The 21903-nt window shown below is 48.4% G+C and overlaps 3 protein-coding genes across 3 annotated transcripts; 2 read left to right on the forward strand and 1 right to left on the reverse strand.

Annotated features, from left to right (window-relative positions):
• The first annotated feature begins 1275 nt into the window (after positions 1 to 1275).
• On the forward strand, positions 1276 to 1863 carry LOC149914441 (olfactory receptor 14J1-like). The gene has a single exon (XM_090126344.1). The coding sequence runs from the start codon at positions 1276 to 1278 to the stop codon at positions 1861 to 1863; it is 588 nt and encodes a 195-aa protein (XP_089982470.1).
• A 5801-nt stretch (positions 1864 to 7664) lies between these two features.
• On the reverse strand, positions 7665 to 8624 carry LOC149914442 (olfactory receptor 14C36-like). The gene has a single exon (XM_090126333.1). The coding sequence runs from the start codon at positions 8622 to 8624 to the stop codon at positions 7665 to 7667; it is 960 nt and encodes a 319-aa protein (XP_089982459.1).
• Positions 8625 to 15884: 7260 nt separating this feature from the next.
• Positions 15885 to 16541, forward strand: LOC116240359 (olfactory receptor 14J1-like). The gene has a single exon (XM_031610683.2). The coding sequence runs from the start codon at positions 15885 to 15887 to the stop codon at positions 16539 to 16541; it is 657 nt and encodes a 218-aa protein (XP_031466543.2).
• Positions 16542 to 21903: the final 5362 nt, after the last annotated feature.

Raw genomic sequence — 21903 nt, forward strand, 5'->3', positions numbered from 1 at the left:
GGCCTGTTTTCACAATCAGCCTGTGCATCCATTCCTAGTGCATGAGAACTTGATTAAGAGTTGCATTAAGGGCTCAACTCTCTGATAAATGCTGACTTTAGGGCGAGGAATGAGCTGACTCTCTTAGGACACCCCACGTTCTGGGCTTTTGACTCTGCTCCTGTGGTTCCTCCTGGGCTGAAGTCAGCCCTGCAAAATATTGCAGCTCTGCCACGGCAGCTCTGTGTTCTCCAGCAGCACCATGGAGAAGATGCCTCAGTGCTAAGGCCATGGAAATGCTGCTGGACGGCAGTGTCCCAGGAGAGAAAGGGAGAGCTGAGATCTTCCTCTGGTACAGTAAGGAAGACGAGAGACTTGGAGTTCTGCACAACTAACCTTTGCTCTTACTGGCAACCAGAGTCTTGTCAGGTTAACTCCTAGAGTGTGACCATCCTCCAGTGGTGCAAACACAGAGCAGATCAGGTGGACCAATCATTTGGAAGTGCAGGGTATGCTCTTTGCCTCTCTGACATCAAAAGTGACACTGACACCTGAAGTGTCTCACAGTGATCAAGGATTTCTACCTTAAAAACACTTTTCATGAATGCTGGGGCAACTGAAGAAAATATATTGACAGAGCTCTGCTGTCCAGTTTTGAGAAATTTGTGGAAAGCTCCTTGATACCTCAGGTTTTTAATCTGAGATTACTCTATTTTTCAATTGTTTTATTGCTGTAGAACAGAGCTGACTCATCCACAGCCTGCAGCAGAGTTCCTCGTACTCTGTGGCACCGTCAGCCAGCAGCAGCCAGAGTTGAGAGGTCTTGCAGAAAGGACGGAGGCAGTGTAGGAGGTTTCAGAAGTCACTGAGTACGGTTTGCTTGGAGAAATCTGGAGTAACATTTTCCCTTTTTTCCCTCCTCAAACAGGTGACTATGCCTTGAGGCAGCAGATGCCCAACAGCAGCTCCATCAGCGAGTTCCTCCTGCTGGCGTTGGCAGACACGCGGCAGCTGCAGCTCCTGCACTTCTGGCTCTTGCTGGGCATCTACCTGGCTGCCCTCCTGGGCAACGGCCTCATCAGCACAGCCGTAGCCTGCCACCACCGCCTGCACACCCCCATGTACTTCTTCCTCCTCAACCTCGCCCTCCTCGACCTGGGCTGCATCTCCACCACTCTGCCCAAAGCCATGGCCAATGCCCTCTGCGACACCAGGCACATCTCCTACGCAGGATGTGCTGCACAGGTCTTTTTCTTTCTCTTCTTCATCTCAGCAGAATGTTCTGTCCTCACCATCATGTCCTATGACCGCTACGTTGCCATCTGCAAGCCCCTGCACTACGGGACCTTGATGGACAGCAGAGCTTGTGCCACCATGGCAGCAGCTGCCTGGGGCACTGGGCTTCTCTATTCCCTGCTGCACACTGCCAATACATTTTCCCTGCCTCTCTGCCAAGGCAATGCCATCAATCAGTTCTTCTGTGAAATTGCCCAGATCCTCAAGCTCTCCTGCCCTGGTTCTTACCTCAGAGAAGTTGGGCTTATCATATTTAGTGCCTTAATCTTTCTGGCTTGTTTTGTTTTCGTTGTGCTGTCCTATGTGCAGATCTTCAGGGCTGTGCTGAAGATGCCCTCTGAGCAGGGACGGCACAAAGCCTTCTCCACGTGCCTCCCTCACCTGGCCGTGGTCTCCCTGTTTCTCAGCACTGCCACGTTTTCCCATCTGAGGCCCCCATCACTTTCCTCCCCATCCCTGGACCTGGTGGTGTCATTTCTGTACTCGGTGGTGCCTCCAATGCTGAACCCCCTCATCTACAGCATGAGGAACCGGGAGCTCAAGGCTGTCCTCAGGAAGTTATTTATACATATGTTTTTTCAGCATTGATTATATCTTCATCATCTTCACATAAGTACCACAAACTCAAGAAAAGCCGGGAATGGCATCATGCAATATTTCCATTCTTTTTCCTTGATTATTTTTTAATTCTTATGATAGTTTTTACTTCACATAAATAATATTATTAACCTATATTTCCCATGTACTTTTTTTTCCCCCTACTTCTGAAATCTTTACTATTCTTCAAGCACTTGGCTGTTTGAGTAGATTTAAAAATAAATAAATAAATAAATAAAAATTAGATTATCATCTGTATCTCAGAGAGCAGCCCTGCACACAGGAGGGCTGCAGGAACCAAGGGCCCAATGCCACACGTTGCAGCAGCCCTGGTGTCTGTGGGGCTGCCCCTCACCGCCCGCTGGGCGCTCCCTCTCTGCTGCCTTGGAGTTGTGCTGCTGCTTCCCTGGAGCCACGGCCATGGGCAGCAGCAGGACGTGCTCTTTTCAGTGCTGCTCTCCTTGCACCACCTTTGCACGCTGTTCTCCTTTCTCCTTGCACTTGTGTCAGCCCTCAGGTCCTGCATTACGTAGCAGACCAACAAAAAACACTTTGCCTGCTGTGTGCCTGGAGTTGTCTCAAAGGCTTGGAAGTACATTGATATCTCAACAGACTGAAGGCTGGACACTTGGGGAGGAGGGAATCCTGTGAAAAATGAGACAGCCTTGCTCTGCCCAAAACGTTCCCATCATGCTGTAGGATGTTCTGACTGCAAACTTGTTTTTGATGGGCTTGTTTATTGCCACCTCACTCACAACCCTGGATGGCACACCTGTAAACCTAGGAGCCACAGAAGGACACCAGAGAGATCCTTGAGTTCCTGTTTGGAGACTTACTGCTTCAAAACTATGGGACAAGCACGCTTACAAGTCAAGGACCCCCCACCTCTCTCTGCTGGATCAAAGCTGGAACCCAGACCTGTGATCTCTTTCTCTGTCCTCCCCCCCCCTGCCCACCACCACCACCCCCAACTCTGTCACTCCCTTTTCTTTCTTTTCCTCTCACAAAGTTGTCAAGTAACACAAGGCTTACTTTGATTTCTTGTAACATCACAAGGTGTAGCTGCACATGGAAATAAGTGTAGAAGTGCCAGTACCTTACAGATAACTGTAGTGCACAGATTCACATTAAACTGATGCCTGTGTCTGGACACTGAGTGTCAGTTTCACTGTTATCCAACCAGGGGTTGCAAATCAGCTGAGGTTCCCCATCCGCGCTCGTTGTGTAATCAGTGCAACCCACTTACTCCAAGTGGCATCAGTTGCATGATGGGTGGAGGGAACCTTTCGTTTAAACATCCAGTTCAGCACTGGCAGTCGAGGTGCCAGAGGAGCTGTGTTTCAGTACCGACCACTTCAGAAGCAGCCCGAATCCCCTCATATGCAGCTAAGATCTCCTTCTCAGTTGCAGTGTAGCACTCTTTGGACCCTCTTTATACTCGCCTCCAAAATCCCAGGCATCATCCTCGGGTCTCTCCTGAGGATCTTTACCACAAACTCCAAGTGGGACCTTTCTCTCCAGCAGCAGTGTACAGGATGTTCTTTACATCCTGTCCCAGCCATACTGGCCCTAGGGCCATGGCACGGGCTATGTCCTCTTTAATCTGTTCAAAAGCCTGCTGCTTTTGAAATGTAAAGTCATTTTTCATCCACGACACCTGATGAAGGAAGTGCACAATAAGGCTATAGTTTGGAACATGCAGTCTCCAAAAGCCCACTACACCCAGAAAAGACTGTGTCTCTCTCTTGCTAGTGGGTGGAGACATAGCAGTGATGTTGTTGGTCACATCTGCTGGAATGTGATGACGCCCATCTTGCCACTTTATACCTAGGAACTGAATCTCCTGGGCAGGTCCATTCACTTTGCCTTGCTTAATAGCAAAACCAGCTTGCAGAATAATTTGGATTATTCGCTCTCCTTTTGTGAAGATGACTTCTGCTGCACCTCCCCACACAACAGTATCACAAATGTAATTCAGGGATCCTTGAAATGCCCACCTCGCTCTTTACTCCAAGTTCTCTCACACATTACTCTGGGTTTATTCACATTTTGTGTGTGTGTGTGTTTTACTCACACTTTCCTCAGCGTTTACTGAAACATTTCTTCAAGTTTACTCACACTTCACTCTGGGTTTACTCAAACTTTTCTCCGATTTTTACTGACACCCTGCTCCGGGTGTACTCACGCTCTACTCCTGGTCTACCCACACTTTGCTCCTGGTCTTTCTCACACTTCAAGTTTATTCACACTTTAGTCCAGCTTTATTCACACTTCTCTACGTGCTTTACCCATACTTCACTCTGGTTTTTACACACACATTTCTTTAGATTTGCTCTCAATTCACATCCAGTTTTCTCTTCCGTCCTCCCCATGGGCAAAGAACCCAGAGTTCTGTGGTGGCACCAACCTTTCTGCCACTTATTCAAAGCCTGCCATTTCCTAGACTGCTCTGCATCCCTCACCACCCCAGAAGAAGGAGAGAGAAAAATACCACTTGTGAAGCCACTCCTTCAGCCATTCGCCCTAACCCCTGAAATCCTTTTGCATAGGTCGCAGGCTTCCCTGAACAATTTCATCACTGCTTACCTGAACTATCAAGAATGGGTAGTAATCAGAGGAGCGAACCAGACCTGGGACTTTTCTGGTGATGCTGGTGGTGCAGGGAGGCCCCAGGGAGGCCACGCACTCTGGGAGAGGTGGAAGGGCCGAGAGCTAGTAGATGGGTTTAACAAATGGATCACAACAGCAACGATCTGAGGAGGAATGGTAATTTACTAAATCCTACTGAACCAAAGTGTGCCCAAAGTGTGAGTCCCCACGACAGTACAAGGGAAGCACATGCCCTTCTCTGCTGCAAACTGAGTGGGGCCTGAGGGAGAGCCACTGTGGTGCAGTCTGGATCTCCACCTATCTTCCTCTTCACACCATGCGCTCCAGGGAATTCTGCACCTCCCCTCCCATCAGAATGCTCAAAATGCCCATAAAAGGCAGCAAGTGGAACCAGAACGCTAACTCTTTAACTCCCACTGCTTCACATGATGTTTTGGTGTGGAATACTGACATTAAAAAAATCACAACACCACAACAGCCAGGACCTCACCACCCTCTCTCTGAAAAGATCCTCCCAGTCTCTAATCTAAATCTCAACTCTTGTAATTTAAAACATTTGTACCTTGTGATATCTGCCTATGTTAAAAGTTGATTTCCATCTTGTTTCTGAGCTCTCGGTGAGTACTGGAAGGCTGCAATGTGTTCTCCTCCAGGCTGTTTCTTCTCCCATCTCCCTCAGCCTGTCTTTCCAGGAGAGGTCCTCCAGCCCTCTGATCACCCTCGTGGCTTTCCTCTGGACCTTCTCTAAAAGCTTTACATCATGCTCCAGATGGGGCCTTCTGAGGGCTGAGTAGAGAAGGACAGTGCCCTCCCTTGCTCTGATGACCACCTCTCTGTTGATGCAGCCCAGGGTGCAGTTGGCCTCTCAGGCTGCAAGCACACACTGCTGGCTCCTGTTAAGGTTTTCATCTACCATCTTGAAGTCCTTCCCCTCAGGGCTGCTCTCTAGGAATTCAACCCTCATGCCTGGGATTGTCCCGACATAAGTGCAAAAACTGGCATTTGATCTTGTTGAACCTCATGCTGTTTCTTTGGGCCCACTTTTCAAGCCTGGCCAGGTCCCTCTGGATGGCACCCCTTCATTCTGTCATGCCAACTGCACCACACAGCTTGGTGACATCAGCACACTTGCTGAGGGTGCTCTCTGTCTCATCATCCATGCCTCTGATAGACGTTGAACAGCTCTGGTCCCAAGGCTGACCCCTGTGGACATAACTTGTGATCAGCCTCCACCTGGTGGAGCCGATTTCCCAGAGAGCCATTTACCACAGTCCTTTGGCTGCGACCTTCCAACCAATTTCTTATCCAGTGAACACTCTGCCCTTCAAATCCATCTCAGACATCTCTCCACAGAGATAAGGAAGTGATGTGGGACCATGCCAAAGGACTTCCAAAAGTGCAGGGAGATTTCTGTACCACTCTGTCTAACTGATGTACTGACAAAGCATCCGCATTATCATTCTGACCATAAAGAACCAGGACATGTATTGAACTGTGGGGAAAATACTGATTTCTCATTTAGATCCTTGTAATATTGAGCTAAAGAAAGCATTGTAGATCCTAGGACTAAGGCTGTGTTATAGTAAAACACATCTTTTTACAGCACACACGAAGAAATTGTTTATTAGATTGATTCTTTGCTTACAAGTGGCACCTGGTAGATAAGTGTGTTTCTGTAACTTAGCAACCTTCCCTTCAGTACCCAGAGAGCTGTTATTGGAATGGTCTGGAGTTCAGCAAAGGAATCATTACCAGAGCTGCAGTGACACAACAGACTGGGTCTGACAACAAGAACAGAAATAACAACTTGTACACAGGGGTAATTTGGGAAGTTATTATTAAATATTAGGGAAAAAAAGTCAGGACAGGAGACAATAAAGATTAAATAGAAACATGGCATATCACTTGGATTAGAGTAAATAGGTAAGGAAGAAGAGGATGTGAAATCCTAACTAACAGTGAGCAGATGTATGTGTTGGAAATAATTTATATTATATAGAATAACAGTAAAATGTGTAGTGGGTTAGGTGCAGTTTAAAATAATATATTAACGTGAAAGGGACGCAGAATTCAATAGCTGATCCCAAGTGTGCAGAAAAAAACAAACAAACAACAACAACAAAAAACCCTGCATTGATATGTAGCCATTGACACACACAGTTTGTTGTCTTTGGGTTTTAAGCAAAGAAAGAATAAAACGCTTTGTGCCTCAACCCAGGAATTGCTGAGATGTGTTCTCTCCCCTGTCCTGTAGAGGGGCAGTGACAGAGCAGCACAGGGGGCACCTGGGAGCCAGGCAAGGTGAGCACAGCGCAGCTGGGCGCTGAGTTCCAGGCTGATTTTGGGGTCCCAGCCCCGCAGCATGAGGCTCCGTGTGCCTTCCCCTCTGCAGGACAGCCCGGCCCCACCGCCCCACAGGCAGCCCCTGGCAGCTCAGTGCAGGCACTGTGTGGGGCAGCATGCGTGCAGTGGTACAGAGATGGGCCCCCAGCACAGCCCCTGACACCACATGTCCTCCTTCTCACAGCACCTACTTCCTCCCCTTTAGTTCATCTTCCTCTTCATCACGGTGCACCCTGGCTCACCTTTTAGCTCTTTCCCCCCAATTTGGGGGCCTGTTTTGCCACAATCAACAACTTTCTATCTTGGTCTGGTGTAAGTGCAAACAGTTATATCAAACCCAAGAACAAGTCCTTGCACCTGGTGGAGGCAAAAAAGTGATTTCAGAGCTTCTGTGAAACAGGATCATTGATAAAAACAGGGCTGTTCACACACCAGTCAAAGCTAAACACAGAAGTTTTACCACGAGCACACACTGATTCCTTCTGCTAAAGTAATATATTGTTCAACCGGCTAATACATTGATCCCATTTGCTAATCAAGCCTATATCAGCTCCACGGTGCCTGCTGGCATCTCATTTGCCTGCAGACACAGAGGTGGAACATGGAGGCTGTGAGAAAGTCAGCACTGAGCCAGAGTTCCTATGGGCTCCAGGAGAAAGAGAGCACGGTGATGCCTCAGTACAAGTAGAAGGAAGCCAAACATATGTGTAGGACCATGGTAACCACTAATGATAATTACACACACACACATAAATATGAACAGCAAAGAAAAATGAAGTGATAAACATAAATAAATTATAATCAGTAAGGAACATAAGTTTGTTATTGCACAGACTGAGTCACTTGTTGAGACAGATGTGAAGTTTATCCCTGCTGAAATGTGACCAGGGCATCATTTTCCTCACTGCATACTTGAGCTCCTGGTTCCTCATGCTGTAGATGAGGGGGTTCACTGCTGGAGGCAACACCGAGTACAGAAATGACACCACCAGGTCCAGGGATGGGGAGGAGATGGAGGGGAGCTTCAGGTAGGCAACCATGGCAGTGCTGACAAAGAGGGAGACCACGGCCAGGTGAGGGAGGCACGTGGAGAAGGCTTTGTGCTGTCCCTGCTCAGATGGCATCCTCAGCACAGCCCTGAAGATCTGCACATAGGACACAACAATGAATACAAAGCACCCAAAAAACACAAGGATACCAACCACAATAAGCCCAACTTCCCTGAGGTAGGCATCTGAGCAGGAGAGCTTGAGGATCTGGGGAATTTCACAGAAGAACTGATCCACAGCATTGCCTTGGCAGAGAGGCAGGGAAAATGTGCTGGCAGTGTGCAGCAGAGCATGGAGAACCGCAGTGCCCCAGGCAGCTGCTGCCATGGTGGCACAAGCTCTGCTGTCCATCAGGGTCCCGTAGTGCAGGGGCTTGCAGATGGCAACGTAGCGGTCATAGGACATGATGGTGAGAATGCAATACTCTGCTGAGATGAAGAAGAAAAAGAAAAAGACCTGTGCAGCACATCCAGCATAGGAGATGGTCCTGGTGTCCCAGAGGGCATTGGCCATGGCTTTGGGGAGAGTGGTGGAGATGCAGCCCAGGTCGAGGAGGGCGAGGTTGAGGAGGAAGAAGTACATGGGGGTGTGCAGGCGGTGGTGGCAGGCTACGGCTGTGCTGATGAGGCCGTTGCCCAGGAGGGCAGCCAGGTAGATGCCCAGCAAGAGCCAGAAGTGCAGGAGCTGCAGCTGCCGCGTGTCTGCCAACGCCAGCAGGAGGAACTCGCTGATGGATCTGCTGTTGGGCATCTGCAGTTCCTGGGCATGGAGTCCTTTGCAGAGTGCAGAAAATAATGACAGAAGTCAAGATAACTCGCAGACACTCTCCTCCTGCTATACTATAGAAATGTTTCTTTCTCTTTGAAAAATGTTCATTTAACTCCATAACTTCAATTTCCTTGCATGAGCTTTAGTGTACCTTAAGAAGTAGAAGCTGAAAGAGCTCTTACTTTCCTCTCATTTCCTAATCATATCTCAGCTTCCTAGATAATTTCCTCTTACAATCAATTTCCATCCCTCATATCTTTATGCTGTCTGCACTCACAGTGCCCATCCCTACCTCTTTTCCGCACTTAAATTTCTGTTAGGGAAAGCTGTCTGTTTTCAGGATAAGAGCATTATTCATGTCAGCAGAAAACGATAGCAATTTCAGCTGAAAGCACTTTAGGAGAATGTTCATATAAGGGCAAATTGTGAATGGTACAATTCAGGATTCTCAGAGATGTGTTCATATTTCACATCTCCTTTCAGAATTCCGCCTCCAACTCATTCTCCTTCCCTAAGAACAGGTGTTGGAAAATCCCTGCCTTGTCTCTCCTCCTGCAAAGCACCCTTGGAAAAAAACACCCAGTGGTGAGTGTAGCTGTTATCCCCCTGCCCCAGGCAGCAGCTGTGGCAGCAGAAGACCTCTGCCCTGCCCTGCCGTGGGACTCCTTCCCCCCACACATCTCCCCGCAGCGCCCTGGGCAGCTCCCCGGGCAGGCTGAGTGCTGAGTGCTGAGTGCTGAGTGCTGAGTGCTGAGTGCTGAGTGCTGAGTGCTGAGCCTGGCAGGCGGCAGAGTCAAAGCCTGCAGTGAGACTTACCTTGTCAAAGGCTGTGAGCAGTGCTCCTGCAGTGAGCTCAACACCTGCTCAAACCATACACATCCTATAAGCTCTCTGCCCTTTCTCTCCTCTCCTCCTGTCACCTGCAGGCTGTGCTGTGCAGAAGAGCTGCTCCTGGGCACAGCTGTCTCTGTGCAGCGCTGCCCACTTGTAGGAGCTCCCTGAGTCCCAGGAGCCCAGCCCAGCCCAGCCCAGCAGAGGATGTCATTTTCTCTTCCTCACTGCTCTCCCTGGAGATGACTTGGGGGCTGCAGGGCTGGCAGCTCCCGATAGACAACAGGGTCATCTCTGCAAAACGTACTTTGAAGTCAGATGAATTAACCACCAGTAGCCAAGCTGATTTCAGAAGCATTGTTTGTCCTAACAGATTGTGTGTGCCGAGCAAAGCTGCCAATGCCCCATCTGGTGTCATGGTTTTATGATTCTTGTTATCAGTATTCCACATCATAACATCATGTAAAGCACCGGGAATTAAAGAGTTAATACTCCAGTTCTGTGGACGGACAACTTTCTGGATACCTGGTTCTCAGAAGAGAAGAAGAACCGCATATCCCAGGGGACTCTGAGTTCAGAGGGGAAGATAAGCCGTGGGAGGAAGACCTGGGATCTCTCACTTGCTCGCTGCCTGGCAGTGTGTGGCTGCGCGCCCCAGCCGTGCGCCTTCAGTTCAAAGTAAGGCTTTTGGTTTCAGACACTTGCTCTCTCATTATATTTGAGTTATTACCCTAAATTCCAATTTTATTTTATAACATTGTGTTATCTTACATTCCAGTATCATGTTTAGTAAAAATAAGTTTCCTTCTTCAATCATTGATGCTGTTTTTTATTATTTTTATTATTATTTTATTTCTTTATTTATTATTATAATTTTTTTATATTTTATTTTATTTTATTTTATTTTGTTTTATTTTATTTTGTTTATTTTATTTTATTTTTTGGCCAGTGGTACTGCCAAGCCTTCAGCCCTCTGTCACGGACACACATTGATCCAGATAACTCCGTAACAAGAGAACACACTCAGTCATATGCTCTGCTTTTAGGACGGGTGTGTGGAGCCAAACATTGGACCTGGTGATCACTATGGGTCCTTCCCATTGTGGGTTGTCTTAGGATTCCATGACAAGCTGGATACAAGCACGGTGGGTTGGAATGACTGTGGTGTCACTGTGGGTAGGAGTTGAGTAACACAGTCACGATGTTCTCTCAAAAGTGTGGAGAGCAGTGATGTCAGAATTACTGAGTTATGGCAGTGATCATTATTACAGTGATGTCAGAGTCACTGTGCTGTAAAGGGGAGACAAGCTCAGTGATTTCAGCTCCACTGTGTCGTCACAGCTGATATGAGCACAGTGGTGTTGCAGTCAGACAGGAGCTCTGCATGTGGGTGAGCATCAAACACGGCATCCCCAGAACCAAATGCTACCAGTGAGGAAATGGTGCCTCCACCTTGGGCCTGGGAGTTCAAAGTTCTGTTGTGATTGACTGCTTGTTCAGACTGAGCCCCTCTCACATCCCACATCCTGGCATGAGACACACTGCCCACATGGGACTTGGGCCTCACGGCATCCTTGCACCCCATGCAGAGTCTGGCAGCTGCTGTGCCCTGGTCTTCCATTTGACATCAGACAAACCTCCATCCCACTGCCCCAGGAAGGGCCCTGAGCCAGCAGGAGGGACACGATCACCCTGCCAAGGCTCTGGGGATCAGGCCTTGGCCTTTCTGCTTCAGAAGACAAAGGAGGCTTTGCTCAGCATCACAGCCACCATCCCAGTGCCTTGGTCTGCCTGCAATCATGGCTTCCAATTATCTGCTCTAACGAGTCCCTGGGGAAGCTTGCTTGTCCATGGCCCTCAGTGGGGCCCATTAATACTCCAAGAAACTTCACTGTTCCTTCTGACTTTGTCTTCTTGAGCACTTCTTGCAATCTTCTTTCTGCACTGGAGGTGATGGACTCAGCAGCAAATGCCCCCTGGGGCCCATTACAACCTGAAGAGCCCTCCTGTGCCTTGTGCCTTCCTGTCATCTTCTTCAGGTGTTCAGAACTTGTGCAGCAAACTGGACAGGTATCTGGAGACATCTAAAAGAGGAAGAGAACGACAGGCATTAATGAAGTCTATTTATTTAGTTAGTTATTGTTCAGTTTAAACAAGAATTTAAAGCAACACTTTGCAACTGATATTGACCCAGGATGTCCCCTAATGAGCTCTGCTCTGTCACTGTGTGGACAGATCCCCATCAGGCTTCCGTTGTCCTTGCTGGACAAGCCCAGCTCCATCAGTCTCTCCTCACATGTGAAGTGCTCCATCCCCAGTCACCTTGAGTGAACCTTCCCAAACTCACTTTGTCTTGCTCTCATCAGCCTTGTGTTGGGGATCTGAACTGTAGAGGCAATGCTCTGGATAATGCCTTCCCTCCATCTTCCACCCATTATCTTCTTCATATTAAAAAACTGGAAACCTGATTTCTTACCAGATTTCCAAATTCTGAAACAAGGAAGAATAGTTATTGATTACAGGAGATACTAACATTAAACATGTGGAAGGAATTCTTAACATTTCTAAGATCATGATTGTGAGGCATGGAACAGCTGTGGAACAGGTAGCCCAGAGCAGTGGTGGATGCCCCATCCCTGGCAAAGTTCAAGATGTCAAGGGCCCCAAGCATCCTCATGTACTGGATGACAGCGCTGCCCACAGCAAGGGAGCTGAAACTGGATGGTCTTTTAGGTCTTTCCGATCCAAGCCATTCAAGGATTCTGTGGTTCCTGTCAGTCTCGTCCAACTCAGTATCCTGTTTGCTTAGGTATTCCCTGATCACCTCTTTTTTCACCAAGGACACATCTGCCATGCACCAACAATTCCCACCTGTCTCTGCCTCCTAGGATTCCAAGAAGACCAGACAAACTAATAAACCGTGAGGTCAGGAAGGAAATGAGTATCAGAGACTTTTCCATGTCCTGTCTCACCATGTTCCCTACACCATTCTACTGTGGGCCCACATTCTCGTTAGCCTTTCTTTTGTAGACTACATATTTCTACAAGCCCTTCTTGTCTATGATATGCCTGGGCACATTCAATTGCAGTTGAACTCTGACTTTCCTAGACTCATCTCAGGAACACTGGACAAAGTCTCTGCATTGCTGCCAGGTGCTCACTTCTTGTTTCCATTTCCTGTACGCTTCCTTTCTGTGTTTGGGTTAGAGCAACACAATCAATTCACAATAATGCAGGATTTCTGACATCTTAACTTGCCTTCCTCTTCCTCGGAATGGAAATATTCTGCTTGGAAGCCAAGTTGCTTAGATAGTTGCCACATTTTTTGACCCTATTCCCTCAGTACCTTTCCCTGCTGTTCTGTACACCACAGACACTTGAAGAAGCCAAGGTGTGCTCTCCTGAAGCCCAAAGGTGTGAGCTTCTCATTTGCCCTCCCTTCAGATTCCTCAGCTCCACCATCCCATGGCCACTGCAGACCAGGTTCTCTTTCACATTCACATTCCCCATCAACCCTTCCTTGGCAGTATGAGATGCAGCAGAGCACCTCTGCTCTTTGGTTCCTCTATGGCTTGGTCAAGAAGCTGCCAGCTGTGCTCTCCAGGGTTCTTCTGGATGGTGCATGCCCTGCTCTGCTGTCCCTGCAGCAGACACTGCAGTGGAAAAAGCCCCCAAATGGGACAAGGGCCTGACAACACGAGGCTCCCATCTGCATGTAAAGGGCACTTTCCACTTGCTCTTCCAGATCAGGAAGCCAGGAACAGACGCCGTTGGTCTCCTCTGTTTGCCATTGCCATTGCCATTCACTCTGACCTGGCTGCTCTGCCTCCCCCAAGATGAGCTCAGTGCACTCTCTGAAAGGGCAGTTGCCCTTCCTTGTCTCTTTTGGAAGCCATTTCACCACATCCCTGAGATCCAAACAAGACCTCAGGTCTGCAACTCTTCAAAGCTTTCTAGCCCAGCATGTGCTGGTGTTCTCATTAGTGAAAAAGCACAGAAGAAAACAACCTATTCAGGATGGGTCATTGGATTCACTGCATCCATGGTCTTTATGAAGATGGCACAAAGGCATTGGATCCACTGTGGGGCGTCAAGTTGACTAAGCAGCACAGACACTCCTGAATCTGTCTTTCCTGAAGGCCCTGTGCTGCATTTGCAGCTGCATGTGAGTGTGCTGGACAGCCTGGAGAACTGGCATGACATGACATGACGTGGCTGCTTCTGACACCGTTTGCTTGAGAGCCCATAGAAAACTGAAGTGTTTTCTGTTAAACAATACAGATGTGTGTCAGCTCTGTCGTGCCTTGAGCTCCAGAATATTCAGCAGATGTAGAACAGAGAAAGATCTGCCTCTTCTTTTGAGAGCTCATCCATTTAGGCAGCTGCATACCTCTGCATGCTCCATGGAGAAAAGTGAAAAAAGACACACAAGTGCCATAAATTGCCATCAATGCAAGGGTCTGATATCATTTAGGATGGCCAAGAATATCTCCATCCCCTCTCTGGCCCTCAGCTGATGCTCAGGAAGGAGGTGTCTGTCTCAGGGATTTCCCACGCACTTCCCAAGCACTAGCACACATCCAGGAGCACCCCAGGCACCTTGGTCATCACCCAGGGCCTGTGTTGGGCAACTGACTCCCCGCTGAAGGACCAAGGACTCGGAGCAGCAGCTCACATGCAGGCAACTCCTTGTGCACATCTGAACTGAACCAGAGGAATCTCTGAAACTCCTGTTGGTCCGTGGGGAGCAGAATCTGATTTCAGCCCCAGAGTTTCCAACTAGCGATGAAATGCCTGCACTACCTCAGCTGGATCAGTGCCCTGCCCAGGGGAAGTCCACCCTTCCTGACCTTCTCAGTGTGTCCTTTTTGTTTCAGCAAACACTCTCTAATCACATGTCTGGAATTAGTCACTGTCCACTGGGCGTTTGGTGGTTAACTAAGCAGATTTCAAAGTAAAGTCATGACACTGTTATTTTTCAGGAGCTGTTGGCCATGGAGATGCAGGGACATCTCAAGGGAGATTACCTGGGGAAAAAAAAATCACATCCTCTGTTGCAGAGTTGGGCCAGGCTCCTGGGACACAGGAAGCTCCTACAAGGGGGCAGTGCTGCAGAGAGACAGCTGTGCCCAGGAGCAGCTCTTCTGCACAGCACAGCAGGGCTGGGGGCATGATCCGCAGGTGACATGAGGATAGAAGAGAGAGGAAGGAGAGTTACAGTCTATGTGGAGTGTGAGCAGGCTGTGAGCTCACGGAAGGAACACTGCTCACAGCCATAGACACGGTAAGTCTCTGGCTGCAGGCAGTGCGGCTGCTTTTACTGGAGGGATCACTAAATCAGGGACTTCCCATTGCAGATCAGGATGCAGGGAGTCTGTGTTTCTTTATTATGAAAATGACTTGTTCCATATGAGGGCTTCCCCCCTCAGGGCAGGGGCCTTCAGCTGCCACAGCTTCTGCCTGGGGCGGGGGACTCACAGATTCACTGCATGCCAGAATGTTTCTAAGGACGCTGTGCAAGAGGAGAGACAAGGCAGGGGAAGGGAAAGGACTGGAGGCAGAAATCTAGATGGGCTGTTCACTTAGAACACATCTCTGAGAGTCCTGATTCACACTATTCTCACTCATTATGTGAACAGTCACACAATGTGCATTCAGGCTCTCCTCTCTTGAAGGATAGAACAAACATACAATACTGTCGTATTCTCCAGACATGAATAATGAAATTAGCCTGCAGTCGGGCAGCTTTCTCTAACAGAAATGTAATGGCACATAGGATGGGACTGGGTGCTTTAAAAGCAGTTGGGTTAAAGACAGGGAAAGAGATGAAAATATCCAGGGAGATGGGATAAGATTAAAAAATGAGAAAAATATATAAGCTGCATACTCGTCTTCTGCTTATGGAATGCTAAACTTCATGAAATTAAATTGAAGTTATGGAGTTAATTGAACATTGTGCAGAGAGAAAGAAAAAAAAAAAAAAAATTATAGCAGAAGGAGTGCCTCTGAGAATGATCTTGACATTATCTTCTGCACTCTGCACAGGACTGCATGCCCAGGAACTGCAGATGCCCAACAGCAGCTCCATCAGCGAGTTCCTCCTGCTGGCGTTGGCAGACACGCGGCAGCTGCAGCTCCTGCACTTCTGGCTCTTGCTGGGCATCTACCTGGCTGCCCTCCTGGGCAACGGCCTCATCAGCACAGCCGTAGCCTGCCACCACCGCCTGCACACCCCCATGTACTTCTTCCTCCTCAACCTCGCCCTCCTCGACCTGGGCTGCATCTCCACCACTCTCCCCAAAGCCATGGCCAATGCCCTCTGGGACACCAGGCACATCTCCTATGCAGGATGTGCTGCACAGGTCTTTTTTTTGTTGTTTTTGTTTTCAGCAGAGTATTCTCCTCACCATCATGTCCTATGACCGCTACGTTGCCATCTGCAAGCCCCTGCACTACGGGACCCTGATGGACAGCAGAGCTTGTGCCAGCATGGCAGCAGCTGCCTGGGGCACTGGGGTTCTCAATGCTATGCTGCACACTGCCAGCACATTTTCTCTGCCTTTTTGCCAAGGCAATGCAGTGGACCAGTTCTTCTGTGAAATCCCCCACATCCTCAAGCTCTCCTGCTCAGATGCCTACCTCAGGGAAGTTGGGCTTATTGTGGTTGGTATTCTTGCCTTATTTGGGTGCTTTGTATTCATTGTTGTGTCCTATGTGCAGATCTTCAGGGCCGTGCTGAGGATGCCCTCTGAGCAGGGACGGCACAAAGCCTTCTCCACGTGCCTCCCTCACCTGGCCGTGGTCTCCCTGTTTCTCAGCACAGGCATGGTTGCCTACCTGAAGCTCCCCTCCATCTCCTCCCCATCCCTGGACCTGGTGGTGTCATTTCTGTACTCGGTGGTGCCTCCAGCAGTGAACCCCCTCATTTACAGCATGAGGAACCAGGAGCTCAAAAATGCAGTGAGGAAAATGATGCCCTGGTCACATTTCAGCAGGGATAAACTACACATCTGTCTCAACAACTTGTACAGAGGCATCACCGTGCTCTCTTTCTCCTGGAGCCCATAGGAACTCTGGCTCAGTGCTGACTTTCTCACAGCCTCCATGATCCACCTCTGTGTCTGCAGGCAAATGAGATGCCAGCAGGCACCGTGGAGCTGATATAGGCTTGATTAGCAAATGGGATCAATGTATTAGCCGGTTGAACAATATATTACTTTAGCAGAAGGAATCAGTGTGTGCTCGTGGTAAAACTTCTGTGTTTAGCTTTGACTGGTGTGTGAACAGCCCTGTTTTTATCAATGATCCTGTTTCACAGAAGCTCTGAAATCACTTTTTTGCCTCCACCAGGTGCAAGGACTTGTTCTTGGGTTTGATATAACTGTTTGCACTTACACCAGACCAAGATAGAAAGTTGTTGATTGTGGGAAGACAAGCAATGGAAGTTTGCCAAATTGGGGGGAAAGAGCTAAAAGGTGAGCCAGGGTGCACCATGATGAAGAGGAAGATGAACTAAAGGGGAGGAAGTAGGTGCTGTGAGAAGGAGGACATGTGGTGTCAGGGGCTGTGCTGGGGGCCCATCTCTGTACCACTGCACGCATGCTGCCCCACACAGTGCCTGCACTGAGCTGCCAGGGGCTGCCTGTGGGGCGGTGGGGCCGGGCTGTCCTGCAGAGGGGAAGGCACACGGAGCCTCATGCTGCGGGGCTGGGACCCCAAAATCAGCCTGGAACTCAGCGCCCAGCTGCGCTGTGCTCACCTTGCCTGGCTCCCAGGTGCCCCCTGTGCTGCTCTGTCACTGCCCCTCTACAGGACAGGGGAGAGAACACATCTCAGCAATTCCTGGGTTGAGGCACAAAGTGTTTTATTCTTTCTTTGCTTAAAACCCAAAGACAACAAACTGTGTGTGTCAATGGCTACATATCAATGCAGGGTTTTTTGTTGTTGTTGTTTGTTTGTTTTTTTCTGCACACTTGGGATCAGCTATTGAATTCTGAGTCCCTTTCACGTTAATATATTGTTTGAAACTGCACCTAACCCACAACACATGTTTCTGTTATTCTATATAATATAAATTATTTCCAACACATACATCTGCTCACTGTTAGTTAGGATTTCACATCCTCTTCTTCCTTACCTATTTACTCTAATCCAAGTGATATGCCATGTTTCTATTTAATCTTTATTGTCTCATGTCCTGACTTTTTTTCCCTAATATTTAATAATAACTTCCCAAATTACCCCTGTGTACAAGTTGTTATTTCTGTTCTTGTTGTCAGACCCAGTCATTGTGTCACTGCAGCTCTGGTAATGATTCCTTTGCTGAACTCCAGACCATTCCAATAGCAGCTCTCTGGGTACTGAAGGGAAGGTTGCTAAGTTACAGAAACACACTTACCTACCAGGTGCCACTTGTAAGCAAAGAATCAATCTAATAAACAATTTCTTCGTGTGTGCTGCAAAAAGATGTGTTTTACTATAACACAGCCTTTGTCCTAGGATCTACAATGCTTTCTTTAGCTCAATATTACAAGGATCTAAATGAGAAATCAGTATTTTCCTCACAGTTCAATACATGTCCTGGTTCTTTATGGTCAGAATGATAATGTGGATGCTTTGTCAGTACATCAGTTACACAGAGTGGTACAGAAATCTCCCTGGACTTTTGGAAGTCCTTTGGCATGGTCCCACATCACTTCCTTATCTCTGTGGAGAGATGTCTGAGATGGATTTGAAGGGCAGAGTGTTCGTTGGATAAGAAATTGGTTGTAAGGTCGCAGCCAAAGGACTGTGGTAAATGGCTCTCTGGGAAATCAGCTCCACCAGGTGGAGGCTGATCACAAGTTATGTCCACAGGGGTCAGCCTTGGGACCAGAGCTGTTCAACGTCTATCAGAGGCATGGATGATGAGACAGAGAGCACCCTCAGCAAGTGTGCTGATGTCACCAAGCTGTGTGGTGCAGTTGGCATGACAGAATGAAGGGGTGCCATCCAGAGGGACCTGGCCAGGCTTGAAAAGTGGGCCCAAAGAAACAGCATGAGGTTCAACAAGATCAAATGCCAGTTTTTGCACTTGTGTCGGGACAATCCCAGGCATGAGGGTTGAATTCCTAGAGAGCAGCCCTGAGGGGAAGGACTTCAAGATGGTGGATGAAAACCTTAACAGGAGCCAGCAGTGTGTGCTTGCAGCCTGAGAGGCCAACTGCACCCTGGGCTGCATCAACAGAGAGGTGGTCATCAGAGCAAGGGAGGGCACTGTCCTTCTCTACTCAGCCCTCAGAAGGCCCCATCTGGAGCATGATGTAAAGCTTTTAGAGAAGGTCCAGAGGAAAGCCTCGAGGGTGATCAGAGGGCTGGAGGACCTCTCCTGGAAAGACAGGCTGAGGGAGATGGGAGAAGATACAGCCTGGAGGAGAACACATTGCAGCCTTCCAGTACTCACCGAGAGCTCAGAAACAAGATGGAAATCAACTTTTAACATGGGCAGATATCACAAGGTACAAATGTTTTAAATTACAAGAGTTGAGATTTAGATTAGAGACTGGGAGGATCTTTTCAGAGAGAGGGTGGTGAGGTCCTGGCTGTTGTGGTGTTGTGATTTTTTTTTTATGTCAGTATTCCACACCAAAACATCATGTGAAGCAGTGGGAGTTAAAGAGTTAGCGTTCTGGTTCCACTTGCTGCCTTTTATGGGCATTTTGAGCATTCTGATGGGAGGGGAGGGGCAGAATTCCCTGGAGCACATGGTGTGAAGAGGAAGATAGGTGGAGATCCAGACTGCACCACAGTGGCTCTCCCTCAGGCCCCACTCAGTTTGCAGCAGAGAAGGGCATGTGCTTCCCTTGTACTATCGTGGGGACTCACACTTTGGGCACACTTTGGTTCAGTAGGATTTAGTAAATTACCATTCCTCCTCAGATCGTTGCTGTTGTGATCCATTTGTTAAACCCATCTACTAGCTCTCGGCCCTTCCACCTCTCCCAGAGTGCGTGGCCTCCCTGGGGCCTCCCTGCACCACCAGCATCACCAGAAAAGTCCCAGGTCTGGTTCGCTCCTCTGATTACTACCCATTCTTGATAGTTCAGGTAAGCAGTGATGAAATTGTTCAGGGAAGCCTGCGACCTATGCAAAAGGATTTCAGGGGTTAGGGCGAATGGCTGAAGGAGTGGCTTCACAAGTGGTATTTTTCTCTCTCCTTCTTCTGGGGTGGTGAGGGATGCAGAGCAGTCTAGGAAATGGCAGGCTTTGAATAAGTGGCAGAAAGGTTGGTGCCACCACAGAACTATGGGTTCTTTGCCCATAGGGAGGACGGAAGAGAAAACTGGATGTGAATTGAGAGCAAATCTAAAGAAATGTGTGTGTAAAAACCAGAGTGAAGTATGGGTAAAGCACGTAGAGAAGTGTGAATAAAGCTGGACTAAAGTGTGAATAAACTTGAAGTGTGAGAAAGACCAGGAGCAAAGTGTGGGTAGACCAGGAGTAGAGCGTGAGTACACCCGGAGCAGGGTGTCAGTAAAAATCGGAGAAAAGTTTGAGTAAACCCAGAGTGAAGTGTGAGTAAACTTGAAGAAATGTTTCAGTAAACGCTGAGGAGAGTGTGAGTAAAACACACACACACACAAAATGTGAATAAACTCAGAGTAATGTGTGAGAGAACTTGGAGTAAAGAGTGAGGTGGGCATTTCAAGGATCCCTGCATTACATTTGTGATACCGTTGTGTGGGGAGGTGCAGCAGAAGTCACCTTCACAAAAGGAGAGCGAATAATCCAAATTCTTCTGCAAGCTGGTTTTGCTATTAAGCGAGGCAAAGTGAATGGACCTGCCCAGGAGATTCAGTTCCTAGGTATAAAGTGGCAAGATGGGCGTCATCACATTCCAGCAGATGTGACCAACAACATCACTGCTATGTCTCCACCCACTAGCAAGAGAGAGACACAGTCTTTTCTGGGTGTAGTGGGCTTTTGGAGACTGCATGTTCCAAACTATAGCCTTATTGTGCACTTCCTTCATCAGGTGACGCGGATGAAAAATGACTTTACATTTCAGAAGCAGCAGGCTTTTGAACAGATTGCAGAGGACATAGCCCGTGCCATGGCCCTAGGGCCAGTATGGCTGGGACAGGATGTAAAGAACATCCTGTACATTGCTGCTGGAGAGAAAGGTCCCACTTGGAGTTTGTGGTAAAGATCCTCAGGAGAGACCCGAGGATGATGCCTGGGATTTTGGAGGCGAGTATAAAGAGGGTCCAAAGAGTGCTACACTGCAACTGAGAAGGAGATCTTAGCTGCATATGAGGGGATTCGGGCTGCTTCTGAAGTGGTCGGTACTGAAACACAGCTCCTCTGGCACCTCGACTGCCAGTGCTGAACTGGATGTTTAAACGAAAGGTTCCCTCCACCCATCATGCAACTGATGCCACTTGAAGTAAGTGGGTTGCACTGATTACACAACGAGCGCGGATGGGGAACCTCAGCTGATTTGCAACCCCTGGTTGGATAACAGTGAAACTGACACTCAGTGTCCAGACACAGGCATCAGTTTAATGTGAATCTGTGCACGACAGTTATCTGTAAGGTACTGGCACTTCTACACTTATTTCCATGTGCAGCTACACCTTGTGATGTTATAAGAAATCAAAGTAAGCCTTGTGTTACTTAACAACTCAATGAGAGGAAGAGAAAGAATAGAGAGAGACAGAGTAGTGGGGTAGGGAGGAAAGAGGGACAGAGAAAGAGATCACAGGTCTGGGTTCCAGCTTTGATCCAGCAGAGAGAAGTGGAGGGTCTTTGACTTGTAAGCGTGCTTGTCTCATAGTTTTGAAGCAGGAAAGTCTCCAAACAGGACCTCAAGGATCTCTCTGGCGTCCTTCTGTGGCTCCTAGGTTTACAGGTGTGCCATCCAGGGCTGTGAGTGAGGTGGCAATAAACAAGTCCATCAAAATCAAGTTTGCAGTCAGAACATCCTACAGCATGATGAGAACATTTTGGGCAGAGCAAGGCTGTCTCATTTTTCACAGGATTCCCTCCTCCCCAAGTGTCCAGCCTTCAGTCTGTTGACATGGCAATGCTCTTCCAAGCTGTTAAAACAACTCCAGGCACACTGCAGGCAAAGTTTTTTTTGTTGGTCTGCTACGTAATGCAGGACCTGAGGGCTGACAGAAGTGCAAGGAGAAAGGAGAACAGCGTGCAAAGGTGGTGCAAAGAGAGCAGCACTGAAAAGAGCACGTCCTGCTGCTGCCCATGGCCGTGGCTCCAGGGAAGCAGCAGCACAACTCCAAGGCAGCAGAGAGGGAGCCCCCAGCGGGCAGTGAGGGGCAGCCCCACAGACACCAGGGCTGCTGCAACGTGTGGCATTGGGCTCTTGGTTCCTGCAGCCCTCTGTGTGCAGGGCTGCTCTCTGAGATACAGATGATAATCTACATTTTATTTT

Source organism: Phasianus colchicus, chromosome 29, assembly GCF_987193195.1.
Source record: "Phasianus colchicus chromosome 29, bPhaCol1.hap1.1, whole genome shotgun sequence".
Classification (NCBI taxonomy): domain Eukaryota; kingdom Metazoa; phylum Chordata; class Aves; order Galliformes; family Phasianidae; genus Phasianus; species Phasianus colchicus.